This window comes from Sceloporus undulatus, chromosome 4, assembly GCF_019175285.1.
Source record: "Sceloporus undulatus isolate JIND9_A2432 ecotype Alabama chromosome 4, SceUnd_v1.1, whole genome shotgun sequence".
Taxonomy (NCBI): domain Eukaryota; kingdom Metazoa; phylum Chordata; class Lepidosauria; order Squamata; family Phrynosomatidae; genus Sceloporus; species Sceloporus undulatus.
The window spans coordinates 89,392,650-89,410,291 of NC_056525.1; the positions used below are offsets into that span (position 1 = coordinate 89,392,650).

The following is a 17,642-nucleotide window of genomic DNA, read 5'->3' on the forward strand; positions in this document are numbered from 1 at the left end:
TTTCTCATCTTTCCTGCTGGCTCTCTCACAACAAAAATTAGGCAGTAAACTCCCCAGGGCAATGATGTTTGTTCTTGCTTCATGTAAAGCAGAGCATTGAACTGATGGTGTATGTTACTTCAGTTAAAGCCAGTGAGCGATATAATGTGAGAAAATGCAAAGACAGATGACACAAGATAAATTTTTAAAAATTCAAAATTGTAGTAGATTTATTTTTCTATGTAGCTTTCTGATTCTTTAAGCCCTTATTATTTAATTTGTAAGGCTACAAACCTCAACACACCAATTGGAAAGTAAATCCCATGTAAATATGTTTACATTGCACCTCTTTTTGTCTGAAAATCTGATTCTTTAACAGTTCCACACATTGTAAGGTTTATTTACTACCAGGCAGAGGAAACACAGACCATGGAGAAGTTACACAAATCCAAACTAGACAATGAGAAAACAGTAAGAGTAAAAGAGTTGTCATACCTAGGATCAAACAGTGATCGGAACGGGAACTGCAGTCAAGAAATCATAAGAATGGAGAGGGGCAGCTATGAAAGAACAAGAAAAGATTCTAAAATGCAAAGATATACAACTGAGGACAAAAGTTAGAATCATACAAGCATTGTATTCCCTATTACCATGTTCAGTTGCAAGAGGTGGACAGTTAAGAAAGTGGGTAAGAAGAAAATAAACTCATTTGAGATGTGGGGCTGGAGAAGAGTGCTGAGGATACCAAGGACAGCCAAAAAGACAAACAAATGGACCCTAGAACAGATCAAGCCAGAAATCTCCCTGGAATCCAAGATGATGAAATTGAGGCTGCCATACTTTGGTCACGTCATGAGAAATAATGATTCATTGGAAAAGGCAATGATGTTAGGAAAGGTGGAGGACAGCAGCAAGAGAGGAAGACTAGATGGATGGACTAAGGAGGAATTGCAGGAACTGAGCAGAACAGTGTAGGACAGGGGATCTTGGTGATGTCCCATCAACTCAAGGGAGGTCAACAACAACAACAAAGAAGAAGCACACTCTGCATATGCTCAGGAGAGAGGTTATGACAATAGTCTCTTCTCAACCATTCCAAGGGTTATCTCAAATATTTCATCTATAAAATAAAACTATGAGGGCGGTGTTGTACCAACGTAATTCAAATGTATTTATGTATGTATGTGCCTTATGGATGGATGTTGCCTGTTGACATATGGCAACCTCATGAATTTCATAGGGCTTTCTTAGACAAGGAATACAGAGGGTGCATCTACACTGTGGAAATCATGCACTGTTGCCACCATTTTTAACTGCCACAGCTCCATCCTGGGATTTGTAGCATTGTGAGGCGCCAGCCCTAGTTAACATAGAAGGCTATAGGCCTTGTGAAACTAAAAATCTCAAATGCAGGAAACCCAGCTGCATAATTTGTGAGGCTGAGCGTGAGGGGGAAAGGGGAAGAGAAGGTGACGATTTGGGATCCCAGTCACCAAACAAAAAGCCCAAACTGAATGCCAGTGGACTGCCAGTCCCATCGACTCCCAAAGAGAGACAAGGCCAGGAGGAAAGCTGAAGTGAGGAGCTTGGAAGGGAAGGAAGATGGGGCAGGGAAGGTGTCAAACTCCATTATTTCTACAGTGTTGATGCACCCAAGATGGTTTTTGCCAGTTCTTTCCTTTAAGGGTACATCTATTCTGTACAAAAGATGCAGTCTGGCAACACTTTAACTGCCATGGGATTTGTAGGATTGTGAGGCACCAGTATTCTTTGGCAGAGAAGACTGTGGACCTTCTAAAACTACAAATCCCAGCATCCCATCAGATGGAGATACCTACTGCATTGTCAAAAATGCATTTATTTCTACAGTGCAGATGCACCCCCAAAGGAAAGGACTGGCAAAACCATCTCAGGTGCATCTACACTGCAGAAATAAATGCAGTCTGACGGTACTTCAAGTACAGAAACCTGGGATTTGTAGCACATGTAAACCCACCCATGGGGTGGCCTTGGGAGAGTCACACTCTCTCAGCCTCTGAGGATGGTTAATGGCAAGCCCCCCTCTGAAGGAACTTGCCAAGAAAACCCCATAATAAGTAGGGAAAGACTTGAGGGCACATGGCAAAAGCAGTGAGTGCAGCGTCAGTGACAACAGCAACATATTTGAACAGAGATGGGAAGGAGAGGCCGAGGCTTCCTCACTCTCTGCCCGTTTACTGGCATGGCTTCACTCGCACTCTATGCGCATGCGCGGCGCCACCGCTGCTGCTGTCACTGCTTCCCGGCTCCGGTACTGTACTTACGGCATGATGAGCTCCTCCGGAAGGAACGCAAAAGCAGCAGCACCAGCAGATCCCCCTCCCTTCGACGATGGCAATGACGTCACACTCCCGCCTTTGCTCTAATGAGGTGCGCCTTTCAAAGCCACCCGGCCGGAAACACTGACCCAAGTCGGAAGCGCCCGGGGAAATGTAGGGCCGATGGAAGCAAAGCCCAAAGCGGGTTGCTAGGCGACGGCGAGAGAGGGCAAGAAATAAAGCGAAGGCCTTAAAGGCCTAGAGCCAGGTGGGACCATTTCCTTCCCCTTATCATTATCATCATTATCGTGAACATGCAGGGGATCTGTGTTGGCCATTTAACAAATGCAAACAAAAACCAGTCAGTGATACAGTACCTTTATTATTGGCCAACCTAAATGTACAATAGACTTCTTGTTGCAAGCTTTCGAAGCTCCATGGGCTTCTTCTTCTTCTTCTTCTTCTTCTTCTTCAGGCAAGATCTTACAAAACCAAACAGGAAGAAAAAAAAAACCCAATTGGAGATGTTAGATGCCTGCATGTTGTTTCAGTCCTTAGTTAAAATGTGTTGTTGTTGTTGTTCAGGGTGACCAGACACGTCCTCCTTTCCCCAGACGTGTCCTCCATCTCTGCCTTCTGTCCAAGGAAGGATTCCAAAAGGGCTGTGTCCACACTGCAGAAATAATCCAGTTTGAGACTGCTTTAACTGCCCTGGCTCAGTGCTAGGGAATCCTGGGAAGTGTAGTTTATTGTAGCCCTAGAGCTCTCTGACAGAGAAGGCTAAATGTCTCATGAAACGATAGCTCCCAGAATTCCATAGAACTGAGCCAGGGCAGTTAAAGTGGTCTCAAACTGGATTATTTCCACAGTGCAGATGCAGCCACAGCCCTCCATTTTGAGCATGCCTAAGAAACATGGATTTATATTTCTATGAGTATTTTGGAGTGTTGGTTTTTAAATGTCCTCCATTTTTTCTTAAATGCCCTACATTTTGTAGGCTTGTCCTTCTTAGCAGTGGGGACTTGTCCTTCAGTTGGCTCTCCACATTTTGCAGCTTTGACCTTTTTCAGACTTGATTATTCATGAGTTTGATTAATATGTTCTCTAGGTCCTCCAGATGGCAAATGGCAACATCTCTGCCATCTTTTGACAGATGCTGACCAAGAGAGATGTTCTTTCAGGTTAAAAAAGCCCCATCATTTTTTTATTTGAAGTTTTCCCACTTTTACAGGGGTCCACTGCCCCTGATCCACTGTATTTCTGAAGTACAGATTATAGTTGAGTACAAAATAAAATACAGTAGTTAAAGTATTCCCATATCTGGGATCAAACATTGACCAGAGTGGAGACTGCAGTTAGGAAATAAGAAGAAGACTAGTAACAGGAAGGACAGCTATGAAAGAACTGGAAAAGATACTGAAGAGCAAAGACATACAACTGAGCACTAAAGTCAGAATCGTTCAGGCCATTGTATTCCCAATTACGGATATGAGAGCTGGATAGTGAAGGAAACAGACAGAAAGAAAATCATCTCACAGAACCACAGAGTTGGAAGAGACCGCAAGGGTCATCCAGTCCAACCCCCTGCCATGCAGGAACTCAAAATCAAAGCATCCCCGACAGATGGGCATCCAGCCTCTGTTTAAAAACCTGCAAACCGCCTTTTCCTACCATCTGTACGCCGATGACACCCAGTTGTATCTTTCTGCCCCTGACCTTTCTCCAAGGCTTGAACAGCAATTTTCGTCTTGTCTCACAGCTGTCTCGCAGTGGATGCGCCATCGGCGTTTGAAGCTCAACGTGTCCAAGACAGAGCTTCTTCTCTTTCCTCCTAAGCCCACCCTTCAACTCTCCTTTTCTGTCTCTGTGGACAACATTTCTATTCAACCAGTGCAGCAAGCCCGCAGTCTTGGTTTTATCTTTGACTCTTCTCTGTCGTGTATCCCTCAGATCCAGACCACAGCCAAGGCTTGTAGATTCTTTTTGTACAATATTGCCAAAATCCGACCATATCTCTCCGCCTCTACTGCCAAGATCCTGGTCCATGCCCTATTGGTCTCACGACTTGATTACTGTAATGTCCTCCTGGCTGGGCTTCCTCTTTTTCATCTCCGTCCTTTAATCTCTGTTCAGCATTCAGCTGCACGCATTATCACTTCCACCCACCGCTCTGACCACATCTCTCCTGTGTTGGCATCCCTTCACTGGCTCCCCCTCCCTTTCCGCATTCAGTATAAGCTCCTGCTGTCGACATTCAAAGCTCTCCATGGACTGGCCCCTCCTTACTTATCAGACCTTCTTTCTCCTCACCTTAGCACTCGGGTCCTCCGTCCTGGTAGTCAAGGTCTGCTGTCTCAGCCCAGGATTTCCTCTGCCCCATCCCGGATTCACCCCTTTTCACTTGCTGCCCCTCACTCCTGGAACCTTCTTCCCCCACAAGCAAGAGCCATCACTTCTTTAACCAGCTTCAAAACGGAGTTGAAAACCATCCTGTTCAGAGAAGCCTTCCCAGGCATTGCATAATTGTCGCTTACTATTTGATGTTCTTTTGGTGCCTGTTTATCAAACCATTTCCTGTATTGCTATGTACTGTATATGTATTATCCTACTTGAGAGTATGTATTTTCCCTGGATGAAGATTAACCTTCCATTTTGAAGCCAAGCCCTCCGTCCAGTCCATCTGCCTTGGTCCAGGCCTCGGAGGTTGAGAGGAACTGCTGGACCTCTTACCCTCTCCCGCCATCACTCCCTTCTCCTTCTGTGTCATGTCTTTTTAGATTGTAAGCCTGAGGGCAGGGAACCATCTAACTAAAAAGATTGCATGTACAGCGCTGTGTAAATTTATAGCGCTTCATAAATAAAGGTTAATAATAATAATAACAACAACAACAACAAAGAAGGAGATTCCACCACTCTCCATTGAGGGAGTGTGCTCCACTGTCAAACAGCTCTCACTGTCAAGAAGTTTCTCCTAATGTTGAGGTGGAATCTCTTTTCCTTCAGTTTGTATCCATTCCTCCGTGTCCTATTCTCTGCAGCGGCAGCAAACCTGCTCCATCCTCAATATGACATCCCTTCAAATACCTAAACAGGTCTATCATATCACTTCTTAACTGTCACTTATCCAGGCTAAACATACCCAGCTCCCTAAGACGTTCCTCACAGGGCATGGTTTTCAGACCTTTCACCATTTTTGTCATCCTCCGGCTCCTTTGGACATGCTCCAGCTTCTCAACAACCTTTTTGAATTGTGGTGTGCAGAACTGGACACAGTATTCCAGGTGAGGACTGACCAAAGCAGAATACAGTGGCACTGTTACTTTCCTTGATCTAGACACTACTGTTGATATAGCCTAGAATCATATTGGCCTTTTCAGCTGCCACATCCCACTGTTGACTCATGTTCAACTTGTGGTTTACTAGGACTCCTAGATCCCTTTCACATGTAGTCTCATTCAGCCAGGTGTCCCCAATCCTATATCTGTGCATTTCATTTTTTTGCTCTAAGTGCAGTACCTTCTATTTCTCCGTGTTGAAATTCATTTTGTTAACTTTGGCCCAGCTTTCTAATCTATTAAGGTCATTTTGAATTTTGATCCTGTCCTCTGGGGTATTAGCTGTGTCATCTGCAAATTTGATAAGCATGCCCTCTATTATTTCATCTAAGTCATTGATAAAGATGTTGAATAGCACTGGGCCCAGGACAGAACCCTGTGGCAATCCACTGGTCACTTCTCCCCAGGATGATGAGGATCCATTGTTGGGCACCCTTTGCGTTTGGCCAGTTAACCAATTACTAATCCACCTAACAGTTGTATTGTCTAGCCCACATTTTACTATCTTGTTTGCAAGAATATCATGGGGACTTTGTCAAAAGCCTTACTGAAATCAAGATATGCTGTGTCTTCTGCATTCCCTTCATCTACCAAGTGGGTAATTTTATATATAAAAAAGAGATCAGATTAATCTGGCATGACTTGTTTTTGAGAAACCTATGCTGACTTTCAGTGATTATGGCATTCCCTTCTAAATATTCACAGATTCTCTGTTTAATGAGCTGTTCTAGAATCTTTCCTGGTATTGATGTAAGACTAAATGGATGAAATTTGTTAGGATCCCCTTTCTTCCCCTTTTTGAAGATGGGGACAACATTTGCCCTCCTCCAGTCTGCTGGGACTTCTTCTGTTCTCCAGGAATTCTCAAAGATTATTGCCAGTGGCTCTGAGATTACATTTGCCAGTTCGTTTAATATCCTTGGATGTAGTTCATCTGGTGCTGGAGACTTAAATTCATTTAGATTAACCAGTATCCCTGTCCTACCTCTTTACTTATTCTCTTTCTTTTTTTTTTTTAAGTTTTTATTATTATCGATCTCAATCAATACAGTAAATAATAGTTTTACGAAATTATAACAATATACAATATGCAATACATTATATTGTGTTGGATTTCTCCTGCTGTGTCCTCTGCTCCATTTTCCTCAGGTTGAACACCCTTTTCCTTTTGTGAGAAAATTGAGGCAAAGAAGGTGTTGAGTAGTTCTGCCTTTTCTTTGTCCCCATTCACATTTTGCCATCTTCTCCATGCAGTGGGCCTACCATTTCCTTCTTGTTCCTTTTGCTACAGACATACTCCAAAAAGCCCTTTTTATTGTTCTTAACCTCTCTAGCAAGCCTGAGCTCATTCCTCAGTTTAGCTTTCCTGACTTTACCTCTACATGTGCTAGCTATTTGTTTGAATTCCTCTTTAGTGATTTCCCCCATTTTTTCCATTTCTTATATATCTCCTGTGTAAAGTTCTTTAGTCATCTAACCCTGTTTCTTCAGACATGTCCCATTTTTCCTCCTCGTTGGAACAGTTTGAAATTGTGCTTTCAATATCTCCCTTTTGAGAAAATCCCACCCATTCTGAACTCCCTTATCTTTTAGTATTCCTGACAATGGAATTACCCCCAGTATTTCCCTTAGTTTATTGATATTAGCTCTCCTAAAGTCTAGAATGTGTGTCTGACTATGTCTGGATTCCCCTTTCCACTCTATAACAAACTCCAGGAGAACATGATCACTCCCACCTAAGGATCGACCAGGTCACTCCTGTTGGTTAGGATCAGATCTAAAATAGCTGATCCCCTTGTTGCCTCTTCCACCTTTTGGACCATGAAATCGTCTTCTAGGCAAGTGAGAAATTTGCTAGACCTTGAGGTTTTGGTTGAGTTTGACTTCCAGCAAATATCAGGATAACTGAAGTTACCCATCATTACTACATCTCTCCTTTCCGAATGTGTGGTCATCTGCTCTAGAAAAGCAACATCCAGTTCCTCAGTCTGACATGGGGGTCTGTAGTAGACCCCCACAATAATATCCCTGTTGTTTCCTTCCCCTTTAATTTTTATCCAGCTGCTCTCCTCCTGATTTCCAGGATTTAAGTCTCTTCACTGGTGTAAGTATCCCTGACATATAATGCTATTCCTCTTCCTTTCCTGTTTGGCCTATTTCTCTTCAAAAGGTTATACCTCTCTATTCCTACATTCCAATTATGAGACTCATCCCACCAGGTTTCAGTGGTGCCTATTATCTCATATTTGCATCGTTGTGCTAGGAGTTCAAGTTCATCTTGTTTATTTCCCATACTCTCTGTGCATTAGTGTAGAGACATCTTAAGGTCATGGGTCCTTCTCGCTAGCTGTCTACGTATAGTTTTTCCCCTCCCACTGTTGGGTCCTTGCACTCTTTGCCTTGTTCCCTCTATAACAGTTTGCCTATTATCTCCAGCCCTTGATGAACTCCTACCTTCCAAAGTACTGTCTCCCTCCCCCACATAACTCAATTTAAAGCCTTCCTTATCAAATGTTTGAGACTATTGGCAAAAACATTTCTGCCAACTGGTGTGAGGTGCAATCCATCCTTTGCCCAAAGGCCCCCTTCATGGAACCACAGCCCACGTTCCAAGAATCCAAATTGTTCTCAGTGACACCTTCCTGGCCCATGTCCTTCAACTGGGAGAAGGGATCAAATGACAACCTGTGCATTCATCTCTTTCAGTTTTCTACCCAAAGCCTAATGATCCCTTCTGATGTTCTGAAGGCTGAGCTTGCAGTATCATTGGTTCCCACATGGACCAAAAGGAAAGGGTAGTGGTCAGTAGGCTTGACACATCTTGTCAGCCTCAGTGTCACATCACTGATTTTTGCTCCAGGGAGACAACACACCTCCTGAATTTGAAATGTGGTGCTGAAGTAGAGTACTTAGGATACCATGGACAGCCAAGAAAACAAACAAATGGGTTCTTGAACGGACCAGATCAGGGCTTTTCTTGGAAGCTAGGGTGCTTTACAGACCGCCCAAAAGGGTGGTCTGCAAAGCGCCTTCATTTTCTGCGTGGAGGAGCCTCAGCGGCCAAACACGCGGCTCCTCCACGCAGCAAAAAAGCTGCAAAATGTGTTTTCTACATAAAAAGATGACAAGTGTTGTGAGATTGTAGAGACTAGTTGTTCGATTGCAGCCATTGAGACTTGATAACAGGTTTTAATGAGAAGTACTGCAAACTATGACAAGGGGAAAAAAGATGTTCCTTACTTTAGTGTACAATCACTTTCTATCCTTGGGCCATGATTAAGTATATCTGATCCTCCCATAGACACTGTCATCACCTTGAACTACTTTACATATGAAAATTGTACATTGAAAGTTGGTGTCAGGGACAGGAGACATGATCTAGTTTTTATCCCACCTTTCTCCTCCACAATTGAAGTCTAACATGGTTTACAAAATTTAAATAAATTACAATATGGATGTGAGCATGCAAAAGACTATTAAGCTATAGCAGCCATTTGTTTGATGAAAAGTTGGCTTAATTACAATAGAGCAACATAAAAACAAATTTACTAGTTTAGCAAAATGCCAAAGAGTATTATAATGCAATAAAACCCAATAAAATTACCACAATCATTTCATGTCTACATATCCATATACAGTATATTCAAACATTATATTAAAACAATAAAAACAACACATTATAAACTTGACCAAGAATTAATAATTCTGTGGTGTAGTGGTTTGAGTGTTGGACTATGACTCTAGAGACCAGAGTTTGAATCATCATTCGGCCATGGAAACCCACAGGGTGACCTTGTGAAAGTCACAGTCTCTCAGCCTCAGGCGGAAGGCAATGGCAAACCCCCTCTGAAGAAACTTACCAAGAAAACCCCATGACAGGTTCACCTTAGGGTCACCATAAGCTGGAAATGACTTGAAGGCACACTACAGCAACAACAACAATAACAACAACAATCTATTAAAAGGAAACCCAGAGTGAAATAACTGGCTTAGCTGTCAATCTGGTTTGCCACACAAATTTTGGACTTTGACTTTGAGTTCAGGTGCATCTGCACTGAAGAAATAATGCAGTTTATTACCACTGTAATTGTTGTAGTTCACCTCTATGTAATTTTGGGATCTATCTGTGGTCTTTAGCTTCCTCTGTCAAAGAATGTTGGTGCCTCACAAAACTAGAAATCCCAGGATTCTGAGTTAAAGTGGTGTCAAACTGCATTATTTCTACAGTGTAGATGCATATTTAGACTTAACAATCAAAGCTTGATATTTAGAGGATAATAAATTTATCACTGCCTGGTAATAGTATTAACTTTGTCACAATCTGTTCTTCCTAGAAGTACTTCTTAAAAAAGGCTGCAACATATTTTCCTGCTTGACAAAAAATATAGGTCATCAAAGTATCACATGTGCCAACTGCTCACCAGACTTGTGATCACAAAGACAAACTCTTTCATTATAAGGAGCCTCATTAAAACAGTCTTCTAGTTTGGCAAGAGGCACTATGTTCAAACAAGCCTTTGAAAAGGCCTTTCTGTAATCAAAGTTTGTAATGACTAGAATACTGTTGGTTGGTCCAAACTAGAATAGGCCCATTCAATGAACTGTTGAATGCTAAGTCAACACATAGGTAAAGCCAATTGATTCAATGCAGTGACATCACTAGAGTTAACATCATCCGATATTGTAACTCATGGTGTCACCCCCCAATTGACCTCCCATACTACACCCTGCAGAATCCATAGCAATGTTTTTTGCACTAATGTTACTCATAAATTACAGTGGGTCATTGTTATCCATTGGGGTTTGGTTCCATGGCCTCCTGTGAATAACAAAATCCATGGATGCTCAAGTCCATTAAATACAATGGTATAGCAAAATGATGTCCCTTATATAAAACAGAAACTCAGGTTTTGCTATTTGGAATTTATATATATTTAAAATATTTTCAAGCCATGGATGCTTAAATCCATGGATAAAAAATCTGTGGATAAGGAGAGCCAACTGTATAATTCCCGTATGTCACTGAATGTAATGGTAGTAGTTGTGACATAAACAACTAATAAAATTAAAATTATACCTTTAAATTACAATATCATACACATATTCTAAATGTATTTACATTTACATAGTTTCATGTGGTTAAAGTTAACATTTGGAAAGATGTGATGTTTTTAAAGAAAGTTTCATTTTAAAAAAAATATATATTTTTTTAAAAATTCAAATTTAAAATTTCATTTTTTTATTAAATCCTGGGACCTTTCCTTTCTCCTCCCATTGAGCCTTGCCCCACTCATACCATATCTTCAGCATTTTAAAGGGACACAGGCAAACATCATAGCCCATTTCTGCCAAATGCAGACCTTTGGGGAGAAGTTGTGTGATCTCCCCTCCAGGGTGTTACCTGGTGCATCCAACACCCCCTGCACTCCCTAGTGAGGCCTTTGATTCAATGGGTCTACTTTAGGTTTGGACTAGCAAGAGAATACAAGCCTATATTGGAGGAGCCCTGGTGGTGCAGTGGTTAAATGCCTGTACTGCAGCCACTCACTCAAAACCACAAGGTTGTGAGTTCAAGACCAGAAAAAGGGCTCAAGCTTGACTCAGGCTTGCATCCTTCCGAGGTCGCTAAAATGAGTACCCAGACTGTTGGGGGCAAATTAGCTTACAGTTGTAAACCACTTAGACACTGCTTAGGCGATATGAAGCGGTATATAAATAAAGCTTGTTTGTTTATTTTGTATATAAAATCAAGGGAAAGGAGTAGGGGGGATTAAGAGGGCAACAAAACATCTCTGCCTCCCCCAGCCCTCAAGAAAGGAGCAAGAGCTGCTGGAAGACCAGGCAAGAGAGTGGAGGAAGGAAGAGGGTAACCAGCCATCTCTGCCCTCCCTCAGCCCCCAGGAAAAAAGCAAGTGCCTCTAGAGAACCAGGCAAGCGAGTGGAGGAAGGAAGAGGGCGACTAGCCATCTCTGGTCTCCCTCAACAATGGAGAAAGAAGTGAAGAAAGGAGGGGGTGGGGATGGCGACAGACTAAAGGAGGGAGGACACGAGGGAAAGGAAGGAGAGAATCCCAGGGAGGCATAATGAGTCGGGTAGGAAAGCAAACAAACAACAACAGGAGGAATGATATAGGGAAACAAACAGCTACTGGACAGCAGTAGTAGTGGTGGGTATTACTGACAGGAGTGAATTGTAGTGACAACATAGCTAACATTGGTTGGTACTGCACACAGGGAGGTGTAGGTAGCCCTCCTTGTGTAATCCCATCACCTAGTAAACCCTACGATGAGACGCCCCAAGGGAGACACGGGCAGATCAGAGCATAAACAGAAAGAGAGGAAGAAATAAAAGAATATTGCATTTGCAGGAATAGCCAAGGGCATAAGAAAGATGGCAAGAAAAATGGCAAACACCCTTAGAAAGGCAAATGGTATCCAAAGCAGTACGGCACATAAATTAGGGACTTGGAATGTGAGAAGCATGAGCCAAGGGAAGCTAGACATAGTAAAAATGGAAATTAACATAGCAGTACTGGAGGTGAGTGAGTTAAAATGGACAGGCCATTTTGGATCAGACAACCACAGAGTGTTCTACTCAGGGAATGAAAAGACAAGAAAAAACGAGGTGGCTTTCATACTAAGAAAAGATGTGGTGAAAGCAGTCGGAGGATTCAGTGCAAAATCAGATTGAGGCGGGTTACAGACCGCCCGTTTGGGGCGGCCTGCACCTGTCCCTTTCCCCGCTGTATTGGGGCCTCAGCTGCCAGACTGGCAGCCTCCGAGGCCCCGATCCACCGCTTTCCAGGCCGCGGGGAAGCGGCAAAAGGCCACTTCCCCACGGCCTGAAAAGGGGTGTCCTTGGGACTTCAAGCCCCCTGGACACCCCGCGGCAGCGGGGAGGAGGAGAAAGAGGCCACTTGGCCCCTTTCTCCTCTGCGCCGCTGGCGCAGCCGTCTGAAGGCTATGCCAGCGACGCAAACTCCAGAAGGAGCTCCGTTGGAGGCAGCGAGGTCGTGACGTAATGGCGGCGGCCGTGTGGAACGGCCGCTGCCATTTTGTGCGTGCTCCGCATGTGCTAGGGTTGGGAGCATCTGGAAAGGACGCTCCTTTCTAACCCTAGCACACACGGAGTGCACACTTTTAGGCCCATCTGTAACGGGCCTGAATCATCTTAATAAGGTGCCATGGTAAACCTATAACTATCACCATAATTCAAGTATATGCACCAACCACAGAGGCAGAACATGAAGAAACTGATAGATTCTATGAAGGAGTTGAGGAAGAAAATGACAGCACACCAACATAGGATGTCAAGCTGATCATTGGAGATTGGAACGCAAAAGTTGGAGAGAGCTGGACAGTCAAGAAAGATGATAGGAAGAAAATCATGTGAGATGTGGTGCTGGAGAAGAGTGTTGAGAATCCTATGGACAGCCAAGCAAATGGGTCCTAGAACAGATCAAGCAGGAAACCTATCCAGGAAGCCAAGATGACCAAACTGAGGCTGACATATTTTGGACACACCATGAGAAGGGAGGACTCATTCGAAAAGACAATAATGCTGGGATAGTTGGAGGGAAGTAGGAAAAGAGGAAAGCCACATACCGGATGGATGGACTCTATTAAGGAGGTCATGGATATGGATTTGCAGGAATTAAGCAAAACAGTGGAGGACAGAGCATCTTGGAGATGTCTCATCCATAGGGATGCCATGGGTCAAGATCAACTGGAGGGCAGTTAACAAACATAGAAAAATGTTAGCTGATGGTATGTGTTAATCCTACATTATTATTATTTTTTTTAAAAATCAATTAAAATTATTTTAAAGCACATTCCTCCCTCCATGGGATTACAAAATTATTAAATACAGTCCATGTAGTTAGTTATATGTTAACACAATTTTCCAGCTCAAATAAGTTGCTAGGGGGAAAGATATTTTTCTTCTTGGCAGGATCTAAGTCCCTCGCCTTGCCTGCCATAGTTAACAGAGGCCTGTTTTGCTTGCTTGCATTTATTTTGCATTAATACTGGATGATGGGACATGTTGTTATAGGTTATTTGCTATATTGTTGTATACATTCTCATTATGTATATGCAAATGTTCCAAAATTTTAAAAACTCTGAAATCCAAAACACTTCTCGTCCAAAGCATTTTGGATAAGGGAGACTCAACCTGTATTCAGATACAGCCACTGTGTCTTCAGTCATATTTCTCAGCTTATTCCAAAATATGTTGTTCTTCCTTATGTGCCATGGATCAAAATTACAATCCCACTGATCACAAATCTTGGCTTTGGATTCTAGGACACTGTACGTCTGGATGAAATTACACCTCAGCCACCCAGGTATGAATGTATAGGTATGCTGTTTATGATTATATCCAAATACAGTGGACCCTTGTTATACGCTGGGGTTTGGTTCCAAGATCCCCCATGTATAACAAAATCCGTATATGCTCAAATCCCATTAAATATAGTGACATAGCAAAATGGTGTCCCTTATAAAAAATGGAAAATCAAGGTTTGATATTTGAAATTTATACTTTTTTGAACATTTTCATACCATGTATGCTTGAATCCGTGTATAAAAAATTCGTGTATAAGAAGGGCCGACTGTATATGTATTTATATTGAAAATTTGTTCTGTAATCAAAAACTAATTCAGAGAAAATATTCTTGTTATTTGTCAGATTAATGTGGAAGTGGGCAGGTATTAAATAGTGGAGAAAAGATCACACCAGAATATGGAAGGTTTTGCTCAACATTGCTCCATGTCATCTGTGCCCAAAAAAACCCTCTCCCTGATCCTTGTTTGCCTTAAGTGTGTAGTCAGGACAGGTGTGAGAATTGGCAAACTTTTCCATTGCTGGAACTGGATGTCCTGCATTCATATGTTTCAGTCCCATAAAGCACTTCATGTGAACTTACCTATTTGGAAGTGGATCCATTATAAATTGATGTATGCATTCAATTGTATTACAGTTTATTGCAGTGACTCAGAAGAACAACTGGAGAGGGGGTATTTTAAATAAACAATGAAAAAAAATCTGTGCATGAGATTTTTCATTTATTTTCTGCTGAAATAATACGTAGAATTAAAATTTGAAAACCAGATAGATGATCCACATCCACCTATCTTAGATTCTGCAGAATTTTTCTCTATATTTTTCTATTGAACTATCAATGCAGCCTATATTTTAATAACCTTAGCAAGAGAGCTTTCTTCTCCCAAATAATTTCTTGCATGCTGTGCTGTAACATATTGGAAACATCTCTGTGCTGCACAGCTGCCCAAATAAGAAATGGCTAAGTAATGAGAGAGCTGAGGAGCATAAACAAGTGTTCGTATTTGATAAAACTGGTTACTGGAAAATTAACATTTATTCTCTTTTTCCCTCATTGGCTAGAACTCACTTTCCTTTGTGTGTGCTAACAGTGGTGCTTAATTATTATAGTGACACCCATTTGCAGTAACTGGACTGTGTCCCTGTGGGGTCCTTCTTATGCCACTGTAATATGAAACTGTCAGGCAAGGCGGTCTGTGTATTATAAATAGGGTACTTCATCCATGATAAGCGATTATTATCTTTCTTTCCCAAGTGTAAAAGGCCTGTATAACTCAAGAAGGTGCGAGTGATTTAGGTCTCCAGAGTAAGGCTCCAATGAGTCCTGAAGGGGACCCTACCTATGTTGTTGTCTTGTTATTGAACTTGAAATATTCAATTTATTATACTGGAATATATTTTCAGAAGTCAGCACTGGATAAAATAATGTTTCAGGTGGTTAGACCAACAGTACAACACGATTTAATGCACCTCTGTGATGGCCTTCTAAAAGCCCTCATCACCTTTGGTAAAGAAGGAAATTACTATTGACATTTGCTAACCACAGTGAGGAAAAAGCTGTACTGAATTATTTCAATTATTTAAAAAGAAAATGCATTTTTGCGGTCTTTTCTGTTTCCTTCTGATGCACTACTAGGGTCTTCATCCAAGGAAATGATGGAATATCCAGTCAGCAAACCCATTCAGGCAGGATACTTAGCTTTAAATATACTTGACCCTCTTGAAATAACTACAATGAAGACAATCAGACTGCCACACTCATGCTTGGGATGCTTTTACTTTGCAGAAGATACACTTAATTTCAGTAAAGCGGAAGCTCACTTATTAGAAAACATGTCCCATTCAATTCAGTGGGGCATTTCTAATAAATGCATATTGAATCAGCTTGACTGCCACTCAACATGAAAGTAAAGTTCAAGCATCTGCACCATAACAGTTGCCACTGTACACGTGGAAATGGTTTTAATCCTTTCCATCCCAAAACCATTTCAGCAAACTAAATTGTCCCTCCTCATCACTAAGCTTCTTGTAGTGCAGTGGAAGAAATATGACCAGATAGATGAAACAATGGTCTGGATCAGAGTTTGATTAGGTTTTTGGACCATAGCTCCCAGAACCCCCTAACCAACATGACCAGAGCAGAATCCCACGGGATTTTAGGAGGTTTTGGTCCAAAAAAGTAACTTTTTCAAGCTCTGGTCTGGATCAGTGCAAGGTAGTATCATGTTTCTTCAGCTGACCCCTTTTTGCAAATCTCCAACCTGACTTGAATCCTACTGAGTCTGTCTTTCTCTTTACTTACTAATCTTTTTTCCCTGTTATTATTACCTAAATATCTAGGTAACCTAGATAATTGAGTTCCACACGTGGGTCTCAAATGTTTTTGGACTTCACCTTTCAGAAACCATATTCAGCCTCATCAGCAGTCAAGGATTCTTGGAACTGTAACCCATCAACATCTCAGGACACAAGTTTGGGAACCATTGTTCTAGATGGGGTAGTTTAGATATAAATCTAGAATAAGGTATTTGAATCTAAAGGGGTGGAAATCTTCTACACATTACCTTCAAATGTTTTGAGTACACGTCTTAAAATCTCAGCCTTTTTTCATACTGTGTCAATTTCCTTGAAAGCTCATTACATGTTATAGATCACTTCTTCTTAAACTGATATGGGGGACTGGTATCCCCCCTCCTTGACCCACCCGACTGCCAGGGACTAGTACCATCACTTCTAGTAGCAAGTATTGGGAAATGGTGAGGGTGTCCTAAGACATAATTCATGAGGTCATAATAAGGTAAACAGGTAAGTCTGGTGCTTTATGTAAATTGAGTTCACTTTAGAAGGTGCTTGGAATGCAGGTGATTCCATGACAGAGTGTCAAGGCTTCTTTATCAGAAGACTTGATGTGAAACATTTATTTGGAAGGTCAATAATTTGTGAATTACTGCATTTTCAACTTGCAGGCTTTGTGGCCCAAGGTTGTGCCTTGGGGGAAATTTGTCTTTTGTTGCTGACAAAAAATTCCCATACATCTCATCAAAGCTGGGATTTGAGTTTAATCAAATTCATTTCAATAGGATGAACAGCCTCTTCAAATGACAGTCCAGCATATACTGGCTGTTTGCCCATAGGCAGCTGGTCAACTGCACCTGTCAGGCACATTCAAGATTCATCTTTCAACATGCATTGGTGGATGCTGGAAAATGGCATCTTCACTGGGATGCCAAAAGTTGAATCTGGTGTGTGGCAGCACATCCTGGAAGCTTACATGTAAAAGAATTTCTGATATTTATTATGCAACTTTCAGGCACCAAATAATCAGCCCTGTGAGTTAGCCTTGAGAGGGATTAAGATGAGCGAGGTAATGGGAATGCTTAGTTGTACAGTAAGTACTGGGTTGTCCTAATGATATGTACTATGTCATGTCCCATTCTCCAATACAACTATTACATTGCAAAGGTATGTAAGTGACAAAGGTAATGAGAGGATTTCTAATTCCTCTAAAAGAACTGTATACTGTATTGTCATTATTATTGAGGTTTATTCATTATTATAAGAAAACTCACACACTATAATAAACTCATTATAACAAACAAACAAAAAAAATCACTCTCATCCAGGGCTACTTCACAAGGCTATTGTGAGGATATTGTGGAGAGGATGAAATACAGTCATGCTGTTCATA

At 41.8% G+C, this 17,642-nt stretch overlaps 1 protein-coding gene across 2 annotated transcripts in view; it reads right to left on the reverse strand.

Moving 5' to 3' along the window:
- Window positions 1–2,415, reverse strand: part of LOC121929311 (integrin subunit beta 3 binding protein) — a 49,228-nt gene extending 46,813 nt beyond the window's left edge. Inside the window, exons 1-2 of one of the 2 annotated variants that reach the window (XM_042464734.1) lie at window positions 2,283–2,415; window positions 475–539 (exon numbers count right to left, since the gene is read on the reverse strand). Coding sequence is in view for 1 of the 2 variants with exons in the window: in XM_042464733.1 (XP_042320667.1) it covers window positions 2,283–2,287 (5 nt within the window). In the remaining variant the exon portion in view is untranslated. The remainder of the gene's footprint in view (window positions 1–474; window positions 540–2,282) is intronic. The other variant, XM_042464733.1, reaches the window with a different exon arrangement.
- Window positions 2,416–17,642: the final 15,227 nt, after the last annotated feature.